At 64.7% G+C, this 20256-nt stretch overlaps 2 protein-coding genes across 2 annotated transcripts in view; one reads left to right on the top strand and one right to left on the bottom strand.

The window, feature by feature from the left end:
* Window positions 1-1499, top strand: part of LOC309684015 (myc-associated zinc finger protein-like) — a gene marked incomplete at its 3' end in the record, with an annotated part of 21960 nt that extends 20461 nt beyond the window's left edge. Inside the window, exon 5 of the mRNA XM_082499980.1 lies at window positions 1426-1499. Coding sequence (XP_082356106.1) covers window positions 1426-1499 — 74 coding nt within the window. The remainder of the gene's footprint in view (window positions 1-1425) is intronic.
* Window positions 1500-2855: 1356 nt separating this feature from the next.
* LOC309684014 (myc-associated zinc finger protein-like) lies at window positions 2856-16710 on the bottom strand (the record flags this gene model as incomplete). Its single annotated transcript, XM_082499979.1, has 5 exons — window positions 2856-2986; window positions 5120-5423; window positions 9485-9656; window positions 9755-9818; window positions 16019-16710. Coding segments are annotated over 4 exons (1221 nt in total), but the record flags the coding sequence as incomplete, so codon positions are not given.
* Window positions 16711-20256: the final 3546 nt, after the last annotated feature.

Below are 20256 nucleotides of genomic sequence, written 5' to 3'. Positions count from 1 at the left end.
GGAATTATGAATTTGGGGGGAGAAATTGGGATTTTTGGAGGGAAATTGGGATTTTGGGGGGGAATTGGGAATTTCGGGGGGAAAAGGAGGATTTGGGGGGAAAATGTTGGTTTCGTTGGGGGGAAATTGGGAATTTGGGGGGAAATGAGATTTTTAGGAGGAAAAGGAGAATTTGGGGGGAAAACGTTGAATTTGTTCGGGGGAAACTGCAAATTTTTGAGGGGGACTGGAATTTTGGGGGGAAAAAGGAGAATTTGGGGGAAACATTGAATTTTCAGGGGGGAATTGCGAATTTTGGGGGGGAATGGAACTTTTTGAGGCAAAAGAATTCGGGAGGAAAAAATCGGAATCTTTTTGACGGGAGCGGCGATTTTGGGGAGGAAACGCCACAATTGGTCATTTTCAGCAGCAATTTGCAAATTTGGAGGGAAATTTCTATTTTGAGGGGAAAATTTGCCACTTCGAAGGGGAATTTGCAATTTCGGGGGGAGAAAAAAATAGAATTTGAGAGGGAATTAAGGATTTTTTGGGGGCAAAAGAGCACAATTTTGGGGGGGGAAAAGGAATTTGGGGGAAACGAATATAATTTTGGGGGGGAAAAGCAGAAATTTGGGGGAGGAATTAGAATTTGGGGGAGAAAAGAGAAATCTTTGGGGGGGAAACGCCATTTTAGGGATTAAAATTAGAAACGAGAGAACAAAAAAGAGGTTTTTGGGAAAAAAAAACAGATTTGGGAGAAAATAGTACAATTTTGGGGGGAAAAAAGCGCCGTTTTGGGGAATCAACAAATATTTGGGGACTAAAATGCATTTTTTTGGGGGGGGGAATAGAATTTGGGAAAAAAAAAACACTTTTTCTTTTGAAATTGCACTTTTGTGAAAAGAAAAAAGTCAATTTGTAGTAAAAATATAATTTTTAGGGGGGAAAACCCCCAAATTTTGGTGGAAAATGCACTTTTTTGAGGGGAATCGGAATTTGAAGTGCTTTTCGGGGGGAAAAAAACCCACAATTTGGAGGCGAAAAACCCCCATTTTTGGGGCAGAACAATACGATTTTGGGGGTGAAACGTTGAAATTTGGGGGGGGGGGAGGGGGGGAGCCTCAATTTGGGTGAAAAGCCCCTTTTTGGGGGGAGGGGCCGCACCGTTTTGGGGCGAAACCCCCAATATTTGGGGGGGAAACGCCCTTTTAAGGGGGGGGGGAGTGGAATTTTGGGGGGGGGGACCCCCAATTTTGGGGAGAAACCCCCCAATTTTGGCGAAAACAACTCCCAATTGGGGCGGGGGGAGGGGTGGGGCGATGACGTCACTCAGCCCCGCCCCCTTCCCTCGGCGACCAATCACAGCGCCCCCCACTCATTCCCCCCCACCCCCTCCCGAGGGGGGGAGGGGCGTGGCCTGCAGCGAAGCTCCGCCCCTCCCCCCAGGGGGGCGTGGTCACCGCCAGCCCCGCCCCCTCCCCCTCCATGAACGCAGTGGGCGGAGCCTTCGGAGGCGCTGAGGGTTTATTGGCTGTCGCTCCCCCCCCCCCCCCCCGGGTCAAGGCCCCGCCCCCCCCCGCGCGCCGAGGGGCGGGGCCTGAGGGGGGGAGGACACGCCCACGCTGTGGGGCTGAGACCACCCGGGGGGGGGGGGGGGAGGGGGAAGGAGGGGGGGTGGGCGCTATGGGGCGCCCCATATGTGTGGGGCGGGGGGGGGGGTGGGGCGCTATGGGGCTCCTCGTCGCTATGGGGCGCCCCATATCCGTGGGGCGCCCCATATGTGTGGGGCGGGGGGGGGGGTTTCATCCCTATGGGGCTCCTTCGTCGCTATGGGGCGCCCCCTATCCGTGGGGCGCCCCATATCTGTGGGGCAGAGGGTGTTCTTCATGGCCGTGGGGCTCCTCTTTGCCGTGGGGCGCCCCATAGCTGTGGGGCAGGAGGGATTCTTCGTTGCTATGGGGCGCCCCATATCCGTGGGGCAGACGGTGTTCTTCATCGCTATGGGGCTCCTCGTCGCCGTGGGGCGCCCCATATCTATGGAGCGCCCCATATCTGTGGGGCAGGAGGCGCTCTTCATCGCTATGGGGCTCCTCATCGCCATGGGGTGCCCCATATCCGTGGGGCAGGAGGGGATCCTGGTCACTATGGGGCTCCTCGTCGCCGTGGGGCGCCCCATATCTATGGGGCAGGAGGGGTTCTTCATCGCTATAGGGCTCCTCTTCACTATGGGGCGCCCCATATCCGTGGGGCAGAAGGGGTTCTTCGTCCTTACGGGGCTCCTCTTCGCTATGGGGCGCCCCACATCCATGGGGCGCCCCATACCTGTGGGGCAGGAGAGGCTCCTGGTCGCTATGGGGCTCGTCGTCGCTATGGGGCTCTTCTTCACCGTGGGGCGCCCCACGTCCATGGGGCAGAAGGGGTTCTTCATCGCCGTGGGGGACCTCATCGCCGTGGGGCGCCCCATATCCGTGGGGCAGGAGAGGTTCTTCGCCGCTATGGGGCGCCCCATATCTATGTCTATGGGGCGCCCCATATCCGTGGGGCCGGGGGGGGGGGGGGGAGGGGGGTTCTTCGTTGCTATGGGGCTCCTCATCGCCGTGGGGCGCCCCATATCCGTGGGGCAGGAGAGGTTCTTGATGGCTATGGGGCTCCCCATATCCATGGGGCGCCCCATATCCGTGGGGCAGGAGGGATTCCTGGTCGCCGCGGGGCTCCTCATCGCCGTGGGGCGCCCCACATCCGTGGGGCCGGACTTCCTCACCGCTATGGGGCGCCCCACATCCACCCAGCGCCCCATCTCCGTGGGGCGGGAGGGGGTTCCTCGTCGCCGTGGGGCGCCCCATAGGCCTGGGGCTCCTTCGGGCGCCGTGGGGCGGCGCCGTGGGGCAGCGCCGTGGGGCAGCCCCTCACCAGGGCTGGCTGCCCCCCGGGGCCCCCTCCATGGGGAGGACGGCCACGGCGGGGGCGGGGGGGCCGGGGGTCGCCATGGGGCAGGGCTCGCCCGCGCCTGGGGGGGGGAGAGACGGCGTCACCCCACGGAAAATCCCCCCCTCCCCTCCCCCTGCGCCCCACACATCCCCGCCCCACACATCCCCGCCCCATAGAGGCCCGCCACACAGCCCCCACCCCCGCTATGGGGCAGGATTCTCCCGCTATGGGGCAGGAATCTCCCTCTATGGGGCAGGACTGACTCCCGCTATAGGGCAGGACTCACTCCCCCGCTATGGGGCAGGACTGACTCCGCTATGGGGCAGGACAGACTCCCCCGCTATGGGGCAGGATTCTCCTGCTATGGGGCAGGACGGACTCCTCCGCTATGGGGCAGGACTCCCCGACTCCATCTATGGGGCTGACCCCCCTCCCAGGCTCTATGGGGCAGGATTTTCCCGCTATGGGTCAGGACTGACTCCCCTGCTATGGGGCAGGAATTTCCCGCTATGGGGCAGGACACACTCCCCCGCTATGGGGCAGGAGTCCCCGACTCTCTCTATGGGGCTGACCCCCCCTCCCAGGCTCTATGGGGCAGGATTTTCCCGCTATGGGGCAGGACTGACTCCCCTGCTATGGGGCAGGACAGATTCCCCCGCTATGGGGCAGGACACACTCCCCCGCTATGGGGCAGGAGTCCCCGACTCTCTCTATGGGGCTGACCCCCCTCCCAGGCTCTATGGGGCTGGATTTTCCCGCTATGGGGCAGGATTCTCCTGCTATGGGGCAGGACAGACTCCTCCGCCATGGGGCAGGACTCACTCCGCTATGGGGCAGGACGGACTCCCCCTCTACGGGGCACAATTCTCCCGCTATGGGGCAGGACTCACTCCCCCGCTATGGGGCAGGACTCTCCTGCTATGGGGCAGGACTCCCCGGCTCTATCTATGGGGCTGCCCCCCAACTAACCCGCCCACCCCATCTCTCTCCCCCGACCCCAACCTCAATGGGGCTGCCCCCCAAGTACTCCCCACTCCCCCGCTATGGGGCAGGACCCCCCCGCTATGGGGCAGGACTCCCAGGCTCTATCTATGGGTCCATCCCCCACCCCCCGGGCTCTATGGGGCTGCCCCACAACTCCCTTCCCCCCCCATTACCCCTCTCACTCCTCTGCCCCACAACCCCTCTCTCTGACCCCAAAACTCCCTCTTTTCACCCCAAATCTCTCTCTCCGCCCCATATCCCCCTCTCTCTGCCCCATATCCCCCTCAGATTTTCACCCCAAATCTCTCTCTCCGCCCCATATCCCCCTCTCTCTGCCCCATATCCCCCTCTTTTCACCCCAAATCTCTCTCTCTGCCCCATATCCCCTCTCTCTGCCCCCCAACCCCTCTCTCCGCCCCATATCCCCCTCTTTTCACCCCAAATCTCTCTCTCTGCCCCATATCCCCCTCTTTTCACCCCAAATCTCTCTCTCTGCCCCATATCCCCTCTCTCTGCCCCCCAACCCCTCTCTCTGCCCCCCAACCCCTCTCTCCGCCCCATATCTCCCCCTCTCTGCCCCATATCCCCCTCTTTTCACCCCAAATCTCTCTCTCTGCCCCATATCCCCCTCTTTTCACCCCAAATCTCTCTCTCCGCCCCATATCTCCCCCTCTCTGCCCCATATCCCCCTCTTTTCACCCCAAATCTCTCTCTCTGCCCCATATCCCCCTCTCTGCCCCATATCCCCTTCTTTTCACCCCATATCCCCCTCTTTTCACCCCAAATCTCTCTCTCTGCCCCATATCCCCCTCTTTTCACCCCAAATCTCTCTCTCCGCCCCATATCCTCCTCTCTGCCCCATATCCCCCTCTCTCTGCCCCATATCTCTCTCTCCGCCCCATATCCCCCTCTTTTCACCCCAAATCTCTCTCTCTGCCCCATATCCCCCTCTTTTCACCCCAAATCTCTCTCTCCGCCCCATATCCCCCTCTCTCTGCCCCATATCCCTCTCTCCGCCCCATATCCTCCTCTCTGCCCCCCAACCCCTCTCTCTGCCCCATATCCCCCTCTCTCTGCCCCATATCTCTCTCTCCGCCCCATATCCCCCTCTTTTCACCCCAAATCTCTCTCTCTGCCCCATATACCGCTCTCTGCCCCCCAACCCCTCTCTCTGCCCCCCAACCCCTCTCTCTGCCCCCCAACCCCTCTCTCCGCCCCCCAACCTTGCCTGCGGGCGGTTCAGCGGGCGCCGGGGCCCTGTGGGTGTGGGGCAGCGGCGGCGGCGGCGGCGGCAGCGGCGGCGGCAGCGGCGGCGGCAGCGGCGCCGTGGGTCTGGAGGAGGCCGCCGTGGGTCTGGAGGAGGGCGCCGTGGGTCTGGAGGAGGGCGCCGTGGGTCTGGAGGTGGCCGCGGAGCTGGGCGGGGGTCTTGCAGTGGACCCCACAGAGGTGGCAGAGGAGGCGGCGGGGGCGGGGGGCCGCCAGCCCGTGGTCCTTCGCCCCGTGCGCCCGCAGGTGCGCCGCCGTGGGGAAGCCTATGGGGCGGAGGGAGCGGAGTCAGACCCACGGCGCTCGGGGGGGGGGGGGTTTGGCCCCATAGAGGGGGTTGGAGGGGGGTTGGGGGGGGTTTGGCCCCATAGAAGGGGGTTTGGCCCCATAGAAGGGGGTTGGGAGGGGGGTTGGCCCAATAGAAGGGGGTTGGGAGGGTTTGGCCCCATAGAGGGGGGTTTGGCCCCATAGAAGGGGGTTGGGGGGGGGTTGGGGGGGGTTTGGCCCCATAGAAGGGGGTTGGAGGGGGGGGTTGGCCCCATAGAGGGGGGTTGGAGGGGGGTTGGCCCCATAGAGGGGGGTTTGGCCCCATAGAAGGGGGTTGGAGGGGGGTTGGCCCCATAGAGGGGGGTTTGGCCCCATAGAGGGGGGTTTGGCCCCATAGAGGGGGGTTGGAGGGGGGTTGGCCCCATAGAGGGGGGTTTGGCCCCATAGAAGGGGGTTGGAGGGGGGGGGTTGGCCCCATAGAAGGGGGTTTGGCCCCATAGAAGGGGGTTTGGCCCCATAGAGGGGGGTTTGGCCACATAGAGGGGGTTGGCCCCATAGAAGGGGGTTGGGGGGGGTTTGGCCCCATAGAAGGGGGTTTGGCCCCATAGAGGGGGGTTTGGCCCCATAGAAGGGGGCTGGGAGGGGGGTTGGCCCCATAGAAGGGGGTTTGGCCCCATAGAAGGGGGTTGGGGGGTGTTTGGCCCCATAGAGGGGGGTTGGGGGGGGGGTTGGCCCCATAGAGGGGGGGTTGGGGAGGGGGGTTGGAGAGGGGTTTGGCCCCATAGAGGGGGGTTGGGGGGGGTTTGGCCACATAGAAGGGGGTTGGAGGGGGGTTTGGCCCCATAGAGGGGGTTGGAGGGGGGTTTGGCCCCATAGAAGGGGGTTTTGGCCCCATAGAGGGGGGGTTGGGGGGGGGGGGTTGGCCCCCATAGAAGGGGGTGGGAGGGGGGTTTGGCCCCATAGAGGGGGGTTTGGCCCCATAGAAGGGGGTTGGGGGGGGGGGTTTGGCCCCATAGAAGGGGGTTTGGCCCCATAGAAGGGGTTGGAGGGGGGTTTGGCCCCATAGAAGGGGGTTGGGAGGGGGGTTGGCCCCATAGAAGGGGGTTGGGGAGGGGGGTTTGGCCCCATAGAGGGGGGTTTGGGCCCCATAGAAGGGGGTTTGGCCCCATAGAAGGGGGTTGGAGGGGGGTTTGGCCCCATAGAGGGGGGTTTGGCCCCATAGAGGGGGGTTTGGCCCCATAGAAGGGGGTTTGGCCCCATAGAAGGGGGTTGGGAGGGGGGGTTTGGCCCCATAGAAGGGGGTTTGGCCCCATAGAAGGGGGTTTGGCCACATAGAGGGGGGTTTGGCCCCATAGAGGGGGGTTTGGCCCCATAGAAGGGGGTTGGAGGGGGGTTTGGCCCCATAGAAGGGGGTTTGGCCCCATAGAAGGGGGTTGGGAGGGGGGTTTGGGCCCCATAGAAGGGGGTTTGGCCCCATAGAGGGGGTTTGGCCCCATAGAGGGGGGTTTGGCCCCATAGAAGGGGGTTGGAGGGGGGGTTTGGCCCCATAGAAGGGGGTTTGGCCCCATAGAAGGGGTTGGGGGGGGGGTTTGGCCCCATAGAGGGGGGTTTGGCCCCATAGAAGGGGGTTGGAGGGGGGTTTGCCCCATAGAAGGGGGTTGGGAGGGGGGTTGGCCCCATAGAAGGGGGTTGGGAGGGGGGTTTGGCCCCATAGAGGGGGGTTTGGCCCCATAGAAGGGGGTTTGGCCCCATAGAAGGGGGTTGGAGGGGGGTTTGGCCCCATAGAGGGGGGTTGGCCCCATAGAAGGGGGTTGGAGGGGGGTTTGGCCCCATAGAGGGGGGTTGGCCCCATAGAGGGGGTTTGGCCCCATAGAAGGGGGTTGGGAGGGGGGTTTGGCCCCATAGAGGGGGGTTTGGCCCCATAGAAGGGGGTTTGGCCCCATAGAAGGGGGTTGGAGGGGGGTTTGGCCCCATAGAGGGGGGTTTGGCCCCATAGAAGGGGGTTGGAGGGGGGTTTGGCCCCATAGAGGGGGGTTGGCCCCATAGAGGGGGTTTGGCCCCATAGAAGGGGGTTGGGAGGGGGTTTGGCCCCATAGAAGGGGGTTGGGGGGGGGGTTTGGCCCCATAGAAGGGGGTTGGGGGGGGGGTTTGGCCCCATAGAGGGGGGTTGGGGGGGGGTTGGCCCCATAGAAGGGGGTTTGGCCCCATAGAGGGGGGTTTGGCCCCATAGAGGGGGTTTGGCCCCATAGAAGGGGGTTGGGGGGGGGTTTGGCCCCATAGAAGGGGGTTTGGCCCCATAGAGGGGGGTTTGGCCCCATAGAGGGGGTTTGGCCCCATAGAGGGGGGTTGGGGGGGGGTTTGGCCCCATAGAAGGGGGTTTGGCCCCATAGAGGGGGGTTGGGGGGGGGTTTGGCCCCACAGAGGGGGGTTGGGGGGGTGGGAGGTGTGGGGAGGTGCCCTATAGACTCTCTGACCCATAGAATGGTGCCCCATAGAGCCTCTGACCCATAGAGTAGAGCCCTATAGACTCTCAGACCCATAGACACTGTGCCCCATAGAATGGTGCCCCATAGACTCTCAGACCCATAGAATGGTGCCCTATAGACTCTCAGACCTATAGAGTAGTGCCCCATAGAGCCTCTGCCCCATAGCGACGTCAACCTTCCATGGGGTGACCCCCAACTGCCCCACAGAGCCGGGAGAACCAACCCTACCCTGATCCACCACCCAAGAACCGAGTCCCTCACCGCTCCCTCTGCCCCACAGCCTGCCCCACAGCCTGCCCCACGGCCTGCCCCACATCCTGCCCCACATCCCACCCCACCTCCAGCCCCATAGCGACGTCAACCTTCCATGGGGTGACCCCCAACTGCCCCACAGAGCCGGGAGAACCAACCCTACCCTGATCCACCACCCAAGAACCGAGTCCCTCACCGCTCCCTCTGCCCCACAGCCTGCCCCACAGCCTGCCCCACGGCCTGCCCCACATCCTGCCCCACATCCCACCCCACCTCCAGCCCCATAGCGACGTCAACCTTCCATCGGCTGACCCCCGGCTGCCCCACAGAGCCGGGAGAACCAACCCTACCCTGATCCACCACCCAAGAACGGTGTCCTTCACCGCTCCCCGTGCCCCACAGCCTGCCCCACAGCCTGCCCCACAGCCTGTCCCACATCCCACCCCACCTCCTGCCCCATAGCGACGTCAACCTTCCATCGAACAACCCCCAACTGCCCCACAGAGCCGGGAGAACCAACCCTACCCTGATCCACCACCCAAGAACCGAGTCCCTCACCGCTCCCCGTGCCCCATGGCCTGCCCCACAGCCTGCCCCACATCCTTCCCCACATCCCACCCCACCTCCAGCCCCATAGCGACGTCAACCTTCCATCGGATGACCCCCGGCTGCCCCACAGAGCCGGGAGAACCAACCCTACCCTGATCCACCACCCAAGAACCGAGTCCCTCACCACTCCCCGTGCCCCATAGCCTGCCCCACAGCCTGCCTCATGGCCTGCCCCACATCTTGCCCCACATCCCACCCCACCTCCAGCCCCATAGCGACATCAACCTTCCATCGAACAACCCCCAGCTGCCCCACAGAGCCGGGAGAACCAACCCTACCCTGATCCACCACCCAAGAACCGAGTCCCTCACCGCTCCCTCTGCCCCACAGCCTGCCCCACAGCCTGCCCCACATCCTGCCCCACATCCCACCCCACCTCCAGCCCCATAGCGACGTCAACCTTCCATCGGATGACCCCCGGCTGCCCCACAGAGCCGGGAGAACCAACCCTACCCTGATCCACCACCCAAGAACCGAGTCCCTCACCACTCCCTCTGCCCCATAGTCTGCCCCATAGAGTGTGCCCCACCTCCTGCCCCACCTCCAGCCCCATAGCGACGTCAACCTTCCATCGGAAGACCCCCGGCTGCCCCACAGAGGCAGGAGAACCAACCCTACCCTGATCCACCACCCAAGAACGGTGTCCTTCACCGCTCCCCGTGCCCCACGGCCTGCCCCACATCCTGCCCCATGGCGCGGCCGCCCCCCCAAACCTTTGTTGCAGAGCTCGCAGACGTGGTTGGGGCCCTGAGCGTGGACCTTCATGTGGTCGGAGATGTAGGCGGCGCTGAGCATCTTCCCGCAGACGTGACAGGGGACCTTCTCCTCGTGCCGCACCGTGTGCGCCCGCAGCCGGTCCTTGGTGGCGAAGGCGGCCTCGCAGGTCTGGGGGCAGGCGTGGGGCAGGCCGTGGGGCAGGCCGTGGGGCAGGCCGTGGGGCGGGAAGGGGGCCGGGCAGGGGGGGGCGGGGGGGAGGGACCTACCTCGCACTTGAAGGGGCGCTCCGTGGAGTGGACCTGTCGGACGTGGCTGTTGAGGTGGTCGGGCCTTGGGGGGGAGAGAGCGGGCCCGGGGCCACCGCGGCCACCGGCGGCCACGGGATGGCACCGTCAGGATCTTGAGGGCCACCAGGACCACCGGTGGCCCCGTGATCTCAAGGGCCACCATGACCACCACCACCATGATCTCAAGGGCCACCATGACCTCAAGGGCCACCATGGCCACCAACATGACCTCAAGGGCCACCATGACCACCACCACCATGACCTCAAGGGCCACCATGACCTCAAGGGCCACCATGACCACCACCATGACCTGAAGGGCCACCATGACCTCAAGGGCCGCCATGACCTCAAGGGCCACCATGGCCACCAACATGACCTCAAGGGCCACCATGACCTCAAGGGCCCCCATGACCTCAAGGGCCACCATGGCCACCAACATGACCTCAAGGGCCACCATGAACTCAAGGGCCCCCATGACGTCAAGGGCCACCATGACCACCACCATGACCTCAAGGGCCACCATGAACTCAAGGGCCACCATGACCACCACCATGACCTCAAGGGCCCCCATGACCACCCCCATGACCTCAAGGGCCACCATGACCACTACCATGACCTCAAGGGCCACCATGACCTCAAGGGCCCCCATGACCACCCCCATGACCTCAAGGGCCACCATGACCACCAGTGGCCCCATGACCACCACCACCCCCATGATCTCAAGGGCCACCATGACCACCACCATGACCTCAGGGGCCACCATGACCACCAACATGACCTCAAGAGCCACCATGAACTCAAGGGCTACCATGACCACCACCACCATCAGGATCTTGAGGGCCACCATAACCACCAGTGGCCCCATGACCTCAAGGGCCACCATGACCACTACCATGACCTGAAGGGCCACCGTGATCTAAAGGGCCACCATGACCACCAGTGGCCCCATGACCAGCACCACCCCCATGATCTCAAGGGCCACCATGATCTCAAGGGCCACCATGACCACCAACATGACCTCAAGGGCCACCACGACCACCAGTGTCCCCAGGACCACCACCATGACCTCAAGGGCCACCATGACCACCACCACCATGACCTCAAGGGCCACCATGACCACCAGTGGCCCCATGACCACCACCACCCCCATGATCTCAAGAGCCACCATGATCTCAAGGGCCACCATGACCACCAACATGACCTCAGGGGCCACCACGACCACCAGTGTCCCCATGACCACCACCATGACCTCAAGGGCCACCATGACCACCACCACCATGACCTCAAGGGCCACCATGACCACCAGTGGCCCCATGACCACCACCACCCCCATGATCTCAAGGGCCACCATGATCTCAAGGGCCACCATGACCACCAACATGACCTCAAGGGCCACCACGACCACCAGTGTCCCCATGACCACCACCATGACCTCAAGGGCCACCATGACCACCACCACCATGACCTCAAGGGCCACCATGACCACCAGTGGCCCCATGACCACCACCACCCCCATGATCTCAAGGGCCACCATTATCTCAAGGGCCACCATGACCACCAACATGACCTCAGGGGCCACCACGACCACCAGTGTCCCCATGACCACCACCATGACCTCAAGAGCCACCATGACCACCAGTGTCCCCATGACCACCACCATGACCTCAAGGGCCACCATGACCACCACCACCATGACCTCAAGGGCCACCATGACCACCAGTGGCCCCATGACCACCACCACCCCCATGATCTCAAGGGCCACGATGATCTCAAGGGCCACCATGACCACCAACATGACCTCAGGGGCCACCACGACCACCAGTGTCCCCATGACCACCACCATGACCTCAAGGGCCACCATGATCACCACCACCATCAGGATCTCAAGGACCACCATGACCTCAAGGGCCACCATGACCACCAGTGGCCCCATGACCACCACCACCCCCATGATCTGAAGGGCCACCATGACCTCAAGGGCCCCCATGACCACCACCATGACCTCAAGGGCCACCATGATCTCAAGGGCCACCACGACCACCAGGTTCCCCATGACCACCACCATGACCTCAAGGGCCACCATGAACTCAAGGGCCACCACGACCACCAGTGCCACCATGACCACCACCACCATCAGGATCTTGAGGGCCACCATGACCACCAGTGGCCCCATGACCTCAAGGGCCACCATGACCACCGCCACCATGACCTCCAGTGTCACCATGACCCCCAGCGTCACCACGACCACCAGCATCACCGTGACCACCAACGTCACCATGACCACCAGTCCCACCATGACCCCCAGTGTCACCATGACCCCCAACCCCACCGTGACCCCCAACCCCACCGTGCCCCGCCCCGATGCCACCACGTCCCCGCCCACCTGGAGAAGCTCTTCCCGCAGTGGCTGCAGATGTGGGGCTTGGGGGGGGGGTGTCACTGGGACCGCCAGCCCCACCATGGCCACCAGCATCACCGCGACCCCCAGAATCACCACGACCACCAGCGTCACCACGACCTCCAGCGTCACCACGACCTCCAGCGTCACCATGACCACCAGTCCCACCATGACCACCAGTCCCACCACAACCTCCAGCGTCACCATGACCACCAGTCCCACCATGACCACCAGTGCCACCATGACCTCCAGCGTCACCATGACCACCAGTCCCACCATGACCACCAGTCCCACCACAACCTCCAGCGTCACCACAACCTCCAGCGTCACCACAACCTCCAACGTCACCATGACCAGCAGTGATGCCATGGCCACCAGTCCCACCATGACCTCCAGTGTCACCATGACTTCCAGTCCCACCATGACCACCAGTCCCACCATGACCTCCAGCATCACCACGACCTCCAGCGTCACCATGACCACGAAGGTCACCATGACCATCAACGTCACCATGACCACCAGTCCTACCATGAACACCAGTGATGCCATGACCATCAACGTCACCATGACCTCCAGCCCCACCATGACCACCAAGATCACCATGACCCCCAGCGTCACCACGACCTCCAGTCCCACCACAACCTCCAGCATCACCACAACCCCCAACCCCACCACGCCCCCCAACCCCACCACGCCCCGCCCCGATGCCACCGCCTCCCCGCCCACCTGGAGAAGCTCTTCCCGCAGTGGCTGCAGATGTGGGGCTTGGGGGGGGTTGTCACTGGGACCGCCAGCCCCACCATGGCCACCAGCATCACCACGACCCCCAGAATCACCACGACCTCCAGCGTCACCATGACCTCCAGCATCACCATGACCACCAGTCCCACCACGACCTCCAGTGTCACCATGGCCACCAATGTCACCATGACCACCAGTCCCACCATGACCACCAGCGTCACCATGACCATCAACCTCACCATGACCACCAGTCCCACCATGACCACCAGTCCCACCATGACCACCAACGTCACCATGACCTCCAGTCCCACCACAACCTCCAGCATCACCACGATCTCCAGCGTCACCACGACCTCCAGCATCACCATGACCATGAACATCACCATGACCACCAGTCCCACCATGACCACCAGTCCCACCATGACCCCCAGTGTCACCATGACCCCCAACCCCACCGTGACCCCCAACCCCACCGTGCCCCGCCCCGATGCCACCACGTCCCCGCCCACCTGGAGAAGCTCTTCCCGCAGTGGCTGCAGATGTGGGGCTTGGGGGGGGTTGTCACTGGGACCGCCAGCCCCACCATGGCCACCAGCATCACCACGACCCCCAGAATCACCACGACCTCCAGCGTCACCATGACCTCCAGCATCACCATGACCACCAGTCCCACCACGACCTCCAGTGTCACCATGGCCACCAATGTCACCATGACCACCAGTCCCACCATGACCACCAGCGTCACCATGACCATCAACCTCACCATGACCACCAGTCCCACCATGACCACCAGTCCCACCATGACCACCAACGTCACCATGACCTCCAGTCCCACCACAACCTCCAGCATCACCACGATCTCCAGCGTCACCACGACCTCCAGCGTCACCATGACCATGAACATCACCATGACCACCAGTCCCACCATGACCACCAGTCCCACCATGACCTCCAGCGTCACCATGACCACCAACATCAACATGACAACCAGTCCCACCATGACCACCAACGTCACCATGACCACCAGTGCCACCATGACCACCAGTCCCACCATGACCTCCAGTGTCACCACGACCTCCAGCATCACCACGACCATCAACGTCACCATGACCACCAGTCCCACCATGACCTCCAGCCCCACCATGACCACCAAGATCACCATGACCACCAACGTCACCATGACCACCAGTGATGCCATGACCACCACCATCACCATGACCTCCAGTCCCACCACAACCTCCAGCATCACCACAACCCCCAACCCCACTGTGCCCCCCAACCTCACCGTGCCCCGCCCCGATGCCACCGCCTCCCCGCCCACCTGGAGAAGCTCTTCCCGCAGTGGCTGCAGATGTGGGGCTTGTGGGGGGGGTGTCACTGGGACCGCCAGCCCCACCATGGCCACCAGCATCACCGCGACCCCCAGAATCACCACGACCTCCAGTGCCACCATGACCTCCAGTGATGCCATGGCCACCAGTCCCACCACGACCTCCAGCATCACCACGACCTCCAGCGTCACCATGAACACCAGTGCCACCATGACCACCAGTGATGCCATGGCCACCAGTCCCACCATGACCACCAGCATCACCACAACCTCCAGTGATGCCATGACCAGCAGTCCCACCATGACCTCCAGTGTCACCATGACCACCAAGATCACCATGACCACCAACGTCACCATGACCCCCAGCGTCACCACGACCTCCAGTGTCACCATGACCACGAAGATCACCATGACCATCAACGTCACCATGACCACCAGTCCCACCATGACCTCCAGTGTCACCATGACCACCAACATCACCATGACCTCCAGTCCGACCATGACCTCCAGCGTCACCATGACCACCAGCCTCACCATGACCACCAAGATCACCATGACCACCAGTGATGCCATGACCACCACCATCACCATGACCACCAGTCCCACCATGACCACCAGTCCCACCATGACCACCAGCGTCACCGCGACCCCCAGAATCACCACGACCTCCAGTGCCACCATGACCTCCAACGTCACCACAACCTCCAGTGTCACCACGACCACCAGTGATGCCATGGCCACCAGTCCCACCACGACCTCCAGCATCACCACGACCTCCAGCATCACCACGACCTCCAGCGTCACCATGAATACTAGTGCCACCATGACCACCAGCATCACCACAACCTCCAGCATCACCATGACCACCAGTCCCACCATGACCACCAGCATCACCATAACCTCCAGTGATGCCATGACCACCAGTCCCACCATGACCCCCAGCGTCACCACGACCTCCAGCATCACCATGACCTCCAGTTCCACCATGACCTCCAGTCCCACCATGATCTCCAGTCCCACCATGACCTCCAGCATCACCATGAGCACCAGTGATGCCATGACCACCAGTCCTACCACAACCCCCAGCATCACCACAACCCCCAACCCCACCGTGCCCCCCAACCCCACCACGCCCCGATGCCACCGCCTCCCCGCCCACCTGGAGAAGCTCTTCCCGCAGTGGCTGCAGATGTGGGGCTTGTGGGGGGGGTGTCACTGGGACCGCCAGCCCCACCATGGCCACCAGCATCACCGCGACCCCCAGAATCACCACGACCTCCAGTCCCACCATGACCTCCAGCGTCACCATGACCTCCAGCATCACCATGACCACCAGTCCCACCACGACCTCCAGTGTCACCATGGCCACCAATGTCACCATGACCACCAGTCCCACCATGACCACCAGCGTCACCATGACCACCAGCGTCACCATGACCACCAGTGATGCCATGGCCACCAGTGATGCCATGGCCACCAGTGATGCCATGGCCACCAGTGCCACCATGACCTCCAGTGTCACCATGACCGCCAATGTCACCATGACCACCAGTCCCACCACGACCACCAGTCCCACCATGACCTCCAGTGTCACTGTGACCACCAACTTCACCATGACCATCAGCATCACCATGACCACCAACGTCACCACGACCTCCAGTCCCACCACGACCACCAAGATCACCATGACCACCAGTCCCACCATGACCCCCAGCATCACCACGCCCCCCAACCCCACCACGCCCCGCCCCGACGCCACCGCCTCCCCGCCCACCTGGAGAAGCTCTTCCCGCAGTGGCTGCAGATGTAGGGCTTGTGGACGGCGCCGTCGTGGGAGCGCACGTGGTAACTCATCCTGTCCTTCCGCTTGAAGCGCTGTTGGCAGACGGGACACTGGTAGGGCTTCTCGTCCGAGTGGGACAACTTGTGCCGGTTGAGGTGGTACACGTCCCGGAACGCTTTGCCGCACATCTCGCACGCGTGATTCTTCCGCGCCCGTTTGGCCGCCGGTCCCGGGGGACCCGTTGCCCCCGTTGCCCCCGGGGTGGCGGCTTCTCCTCCCAAACCGCTGACGCTCAACAAGCTGAGGGGCACCATGGTGGGCATCTTCATGGCGGCGCCGGCCGTGCCGCGGGCGGCTTTGGCTCCGGTGTGGATGGCCTCGTGGCGCCGGAGGTTGTAGCCGTTCTTGAACTCCTTGGCGCAGAGGGAGCAGATGTAGGGCCCTTTGCTCTTGGACTTGCGCGGCGGCTCGCCGGCGGGGGGCGGAGGTGGCCCCGGGGGTGGCCCCGGGGGCGGTCCCGGGGGAGGGGCCTCTTGGGGAGGGGGTTTGAGGGCGGCGGCGTCCACGGTGGTGGCGGGAGCGGGGACGGGAGCGGGATCCGGGGCAGCCGTCAACACCGGCAGGAGGTCCACCTGCAGCGCCTCGGCCGGGGCGGAGGGGGGCGGCGGAGCGGCGGCGGCGGCCTGCGGGCAAGCGGGGCAACGTCACCGCGGGGGGAGGGGGCACCAGGGCCGCCGGGGCCAGCAGGGCCACCAGGGCCAGCAGTGGCACCAGGGCCAGCAGGGCCAGAAGCACCACCGGGGCCACCAGGGCCACCAGGGCCACCGGGGCCACCAGCACCACCAGGGCCACCAGCACCACCAGGGCCACCAGGGCCAGCAGGGCCAGCAGGGCCACCAGGGCCAGCAGCACCACCGGGGCCACCAGGGCCAGCAGTGGCATCAAGGCCACCAGTGCCACCAGGGCCAGCAGCGCCACCAGGGCCAGCAGCACCACCGGGGCCACCGGGGCCAGCAGTGGCACCAGGGCCACCAGGGCCACCAGGGCCACCGGGGCCAGCAGTGGCATCAAGGCCACCAGTGCCACCAGGGCCACCAGCACCACCAGGGCCAGCAGCACCACCGGGGCCACCGGGGCCAGCAGTGGCACCAGGGCCACCAGGGCCACCAGGGCCACCAGGGCCACCAGCACCACCGGGGCCACCAGAGCCAGCAGTGGCACCAGGGCCACCAGGGCCAGCAGGGCCAGCAGGGCCACCGGGGCCACCGGGGCCACCAGGGCCAGCAGTGGCACCAGGGCCACCGGGGCCACCAGGGCCACCAGTGCCACCAGGGCCACCAGCACCACCGGGGCCACCGGGGCCAGCAGTGGCACCAGGGCCAGCAGTGGCACCAGGGCCAGCAGTGGCACCAAGGCCACCAGGGCCAGCAGGGCCACCAGGGCCACCAGTAGCACCAGGGCCACCGGGGCCACCAGGGCCACCAGGGCCAACCATGGCACCAGGGCCACCAGTAGCACCACAGCCACCAGGGCCACCAGGGCCACCGGGGCCACCAGGGCCAGCAGCACCACCGGGGCCACCAGTGGCACCAGGGCCACCAGTAGCACCAGGGCCACCAGGGCCAGCAGTGGCATCAAGGCCAACAGTGCCACCAGGGCCACCAGCACCACCAGGGCCAGCAGGGCCAGCAATGGCACCAGGGCCACCAGTACCACCAGGGCCAGCGGCACCACCAGGGCCACCGGGGCCACCAGGGCCAGCAGCACCACCGGGGCCACCAGGGCCAGCGGCAGCACCGGGGCCACCAGGGCCAGCAGTGGCACCAGGGCCAGCAGGGCCAACCATGGCACCAGGGCCACCAGTAGCACCAGGGCCACCAGTAGCACCAGGGCCACCAGTAGCACCAGGGCCAGCAGGGCCACCAGGGCCAGCAGCACCACCGGGGCCACCAGGGCCACCAGTGGCACCAGGGCCAACAGTGCCACCAGGGCCACCAGGGCCAACCATGGCACCAGGGCCACCAGTAGCACCAGGGCCACCGGGGCCACCAGGGCCACCAGTAGCACCAGGGCCAGCAGGGCCAGCAGCACCACCGAGGCCACCGGGGCCAGCAGGGCCACCAGGGCCACCAGCACCACCAGGGCCCCCGGGGCCACCAGGGCCACCAGTAGCACCAGGGCCAGCAGGGCCAGCAGGGCCACCGGGGCCACCGGGGCCACCAGCACCACCAGGGCCACCGGGGCCACCAGGGCCACCAGTAGCACCAGGGCCAGCAGGGCCAGCAGCACCACCGGGGCCACCAGGGCCAGCAGCACCACCGGGGCCACCAGCACCACCAGGGCCACCAGGGCCACCAGGGCCACCAGCACCACCAGGGCCACCAGGGCCAGCAGTGGCACCAGGGCCACCAGTAGCACCAGGGCCACCAGGGCCAGCAGGGCCACCAGGGCCACCAGCACCACCAGGGCCACCAGGGCCAGCAGTGGCACCAGGGCCAGCAGCACCACCAGGGCCACCGGGGCCACCAGGGCCAACCATGGCACCAAGGCCACCAGTAGCACCACGGCCACCAGGGCCACCAGGGCCACCGGGGCTACCAGTAGCACCAGGGCCAACAGTGCCACAGGGCCACCAGGGCCAGCAGCACCACCAGGGCCAGCAGGGCCACCAGGGCCACCAGCACCACCAGGGCGACCAGGGCCAGCAGTGGCACCAGGGCCAGCAGCACCACCAGGGCCACCAGGGCCAGCAGGGCCACCAGGGCCACCAGCACCACCAGGGCCACCAGGGCCAGCAGTGGCACCAGGGCCAGCAGCACCACCAGGGCCACCGGGGCCACCAGGGCCAACCATGGCACCAAGGCCACCAGTAGCACCACGGCCACCAGGGCCACCAGGGCCACCGGGGCTACCAGTAGCACCAGGGCCAACAGTGCCACAGGGCCACCAGGGCCAGCAGCACCACCAGGGCCAGCAGGGCCACCAGGGCCACCAGCACCACCAGGGCCACCAGGGCCAGCAGTGGCACCAGGGCCAGCAGCACCACCAGGGCCACCAGGGCCAGCAGGGCCACCAGGGCCACCAGCACCACCAGGGCCACCAGGGCCAGCAGTGGCACCAGGGCCAGCAGCACCACCAGGGCCACCGGGGCCACCAGGGCCAACCATGGCACCAAGGCCACCAGTAGCACCACGGCCACCAGGGCCACCAGGGCCACCGGGGCTACCAGTAGCACCAGGGCCAACAGTGCCACAGGGCCACCAGGGCCAGCAGCACCACCAGGGCCACCAGGGCCACCAGGGCCACCGGGGCCAGCAGGGCCACCAGGGCCACCAAGGCCACCAGTTAGCACCAGGGCCAGCGGCAGCACCAGGGCTACCAGGGCCACCAGGGCCACCAGTAGCACCAGGGCCAGCAGCACCACCAGTGCCACCAGTAGCACCAGGGCCACCGGGGCCACCAGGGCCACCAGCACCACCAGTGCCACCAGGGCCAGCAGCGCCACCAGGGCCAGCAGCACCACTGGGGCCACCAGGGCCAGCAGCACCACCAGTGCCACCAGTAGCACCAGGGCCAGTGGCAGCACCCGGGCCAGTGGCAGCACCAGGGCCACCAGTATCACCAGAGCCACCAGTGCCACCAGTGCCACCAGTATCACCATGGCCACCAGTACCAAAAGGGCCACCAGTGTCACCATGGCCACCAGCATCACCGTGGCCACCAGTATCACCAGAGCCACCAGTGCCACCAGTGCCACCAGTGTGAGGAACACCAGTGCCACCAGTGCAAGCAAGACCAGTGCTCCCAGTGCCACCAGTACCACCAGTGCCACCAGTGTGAGCACGACCACTGCCCCCAGTGCCACCAGTACGAGCAAGACCAGTCCTCCCAGTGCCACCAGTACCACCAGTGCCACCAGTGTGAGCACGACCACTGCCCCCAGTGCCACCAGTACGAGCAAGACCAGTCCTCCCAGTGCCACCAGTACCACCAGTGCCACCAGTGTGAGGAACACCAGTGCCCCAGTGCGAGCAAGACCAGTGCTCCCAGTGCCACCAGTACCACCAGTGTGAGGAACACCAGTGCCACCAGTGCGAGCAAGACCAGTGCTCCCAGTGCCACCAGTGCCACCAGTGTGAGGAACACCAGTGCCACCAGTGTGAGCACGACCAGTGCTCCCAGTGCCACCAGTGTGAGGAACACCAGTGCTCCCAGTGCCAACAGTGCCA

This window comes from Vanellus vanellus (genome assembly GCF_965231255.1).
Source record: "Vanellus vanellus genome assembly, contig: HAP1_SCAFFOLD_1459, whole genome shotgun sequence".
In the NCBI taxonomy this organism is placed as follows: Eukaryota; Metazoa; Chordata; class Aves; order Charadriiformes; family Charadriidae; genus Vanellus; species Vanellus vanellus.
This window is presented reverse-complemented; position numbering and strand designations above follow the sequence as displayed.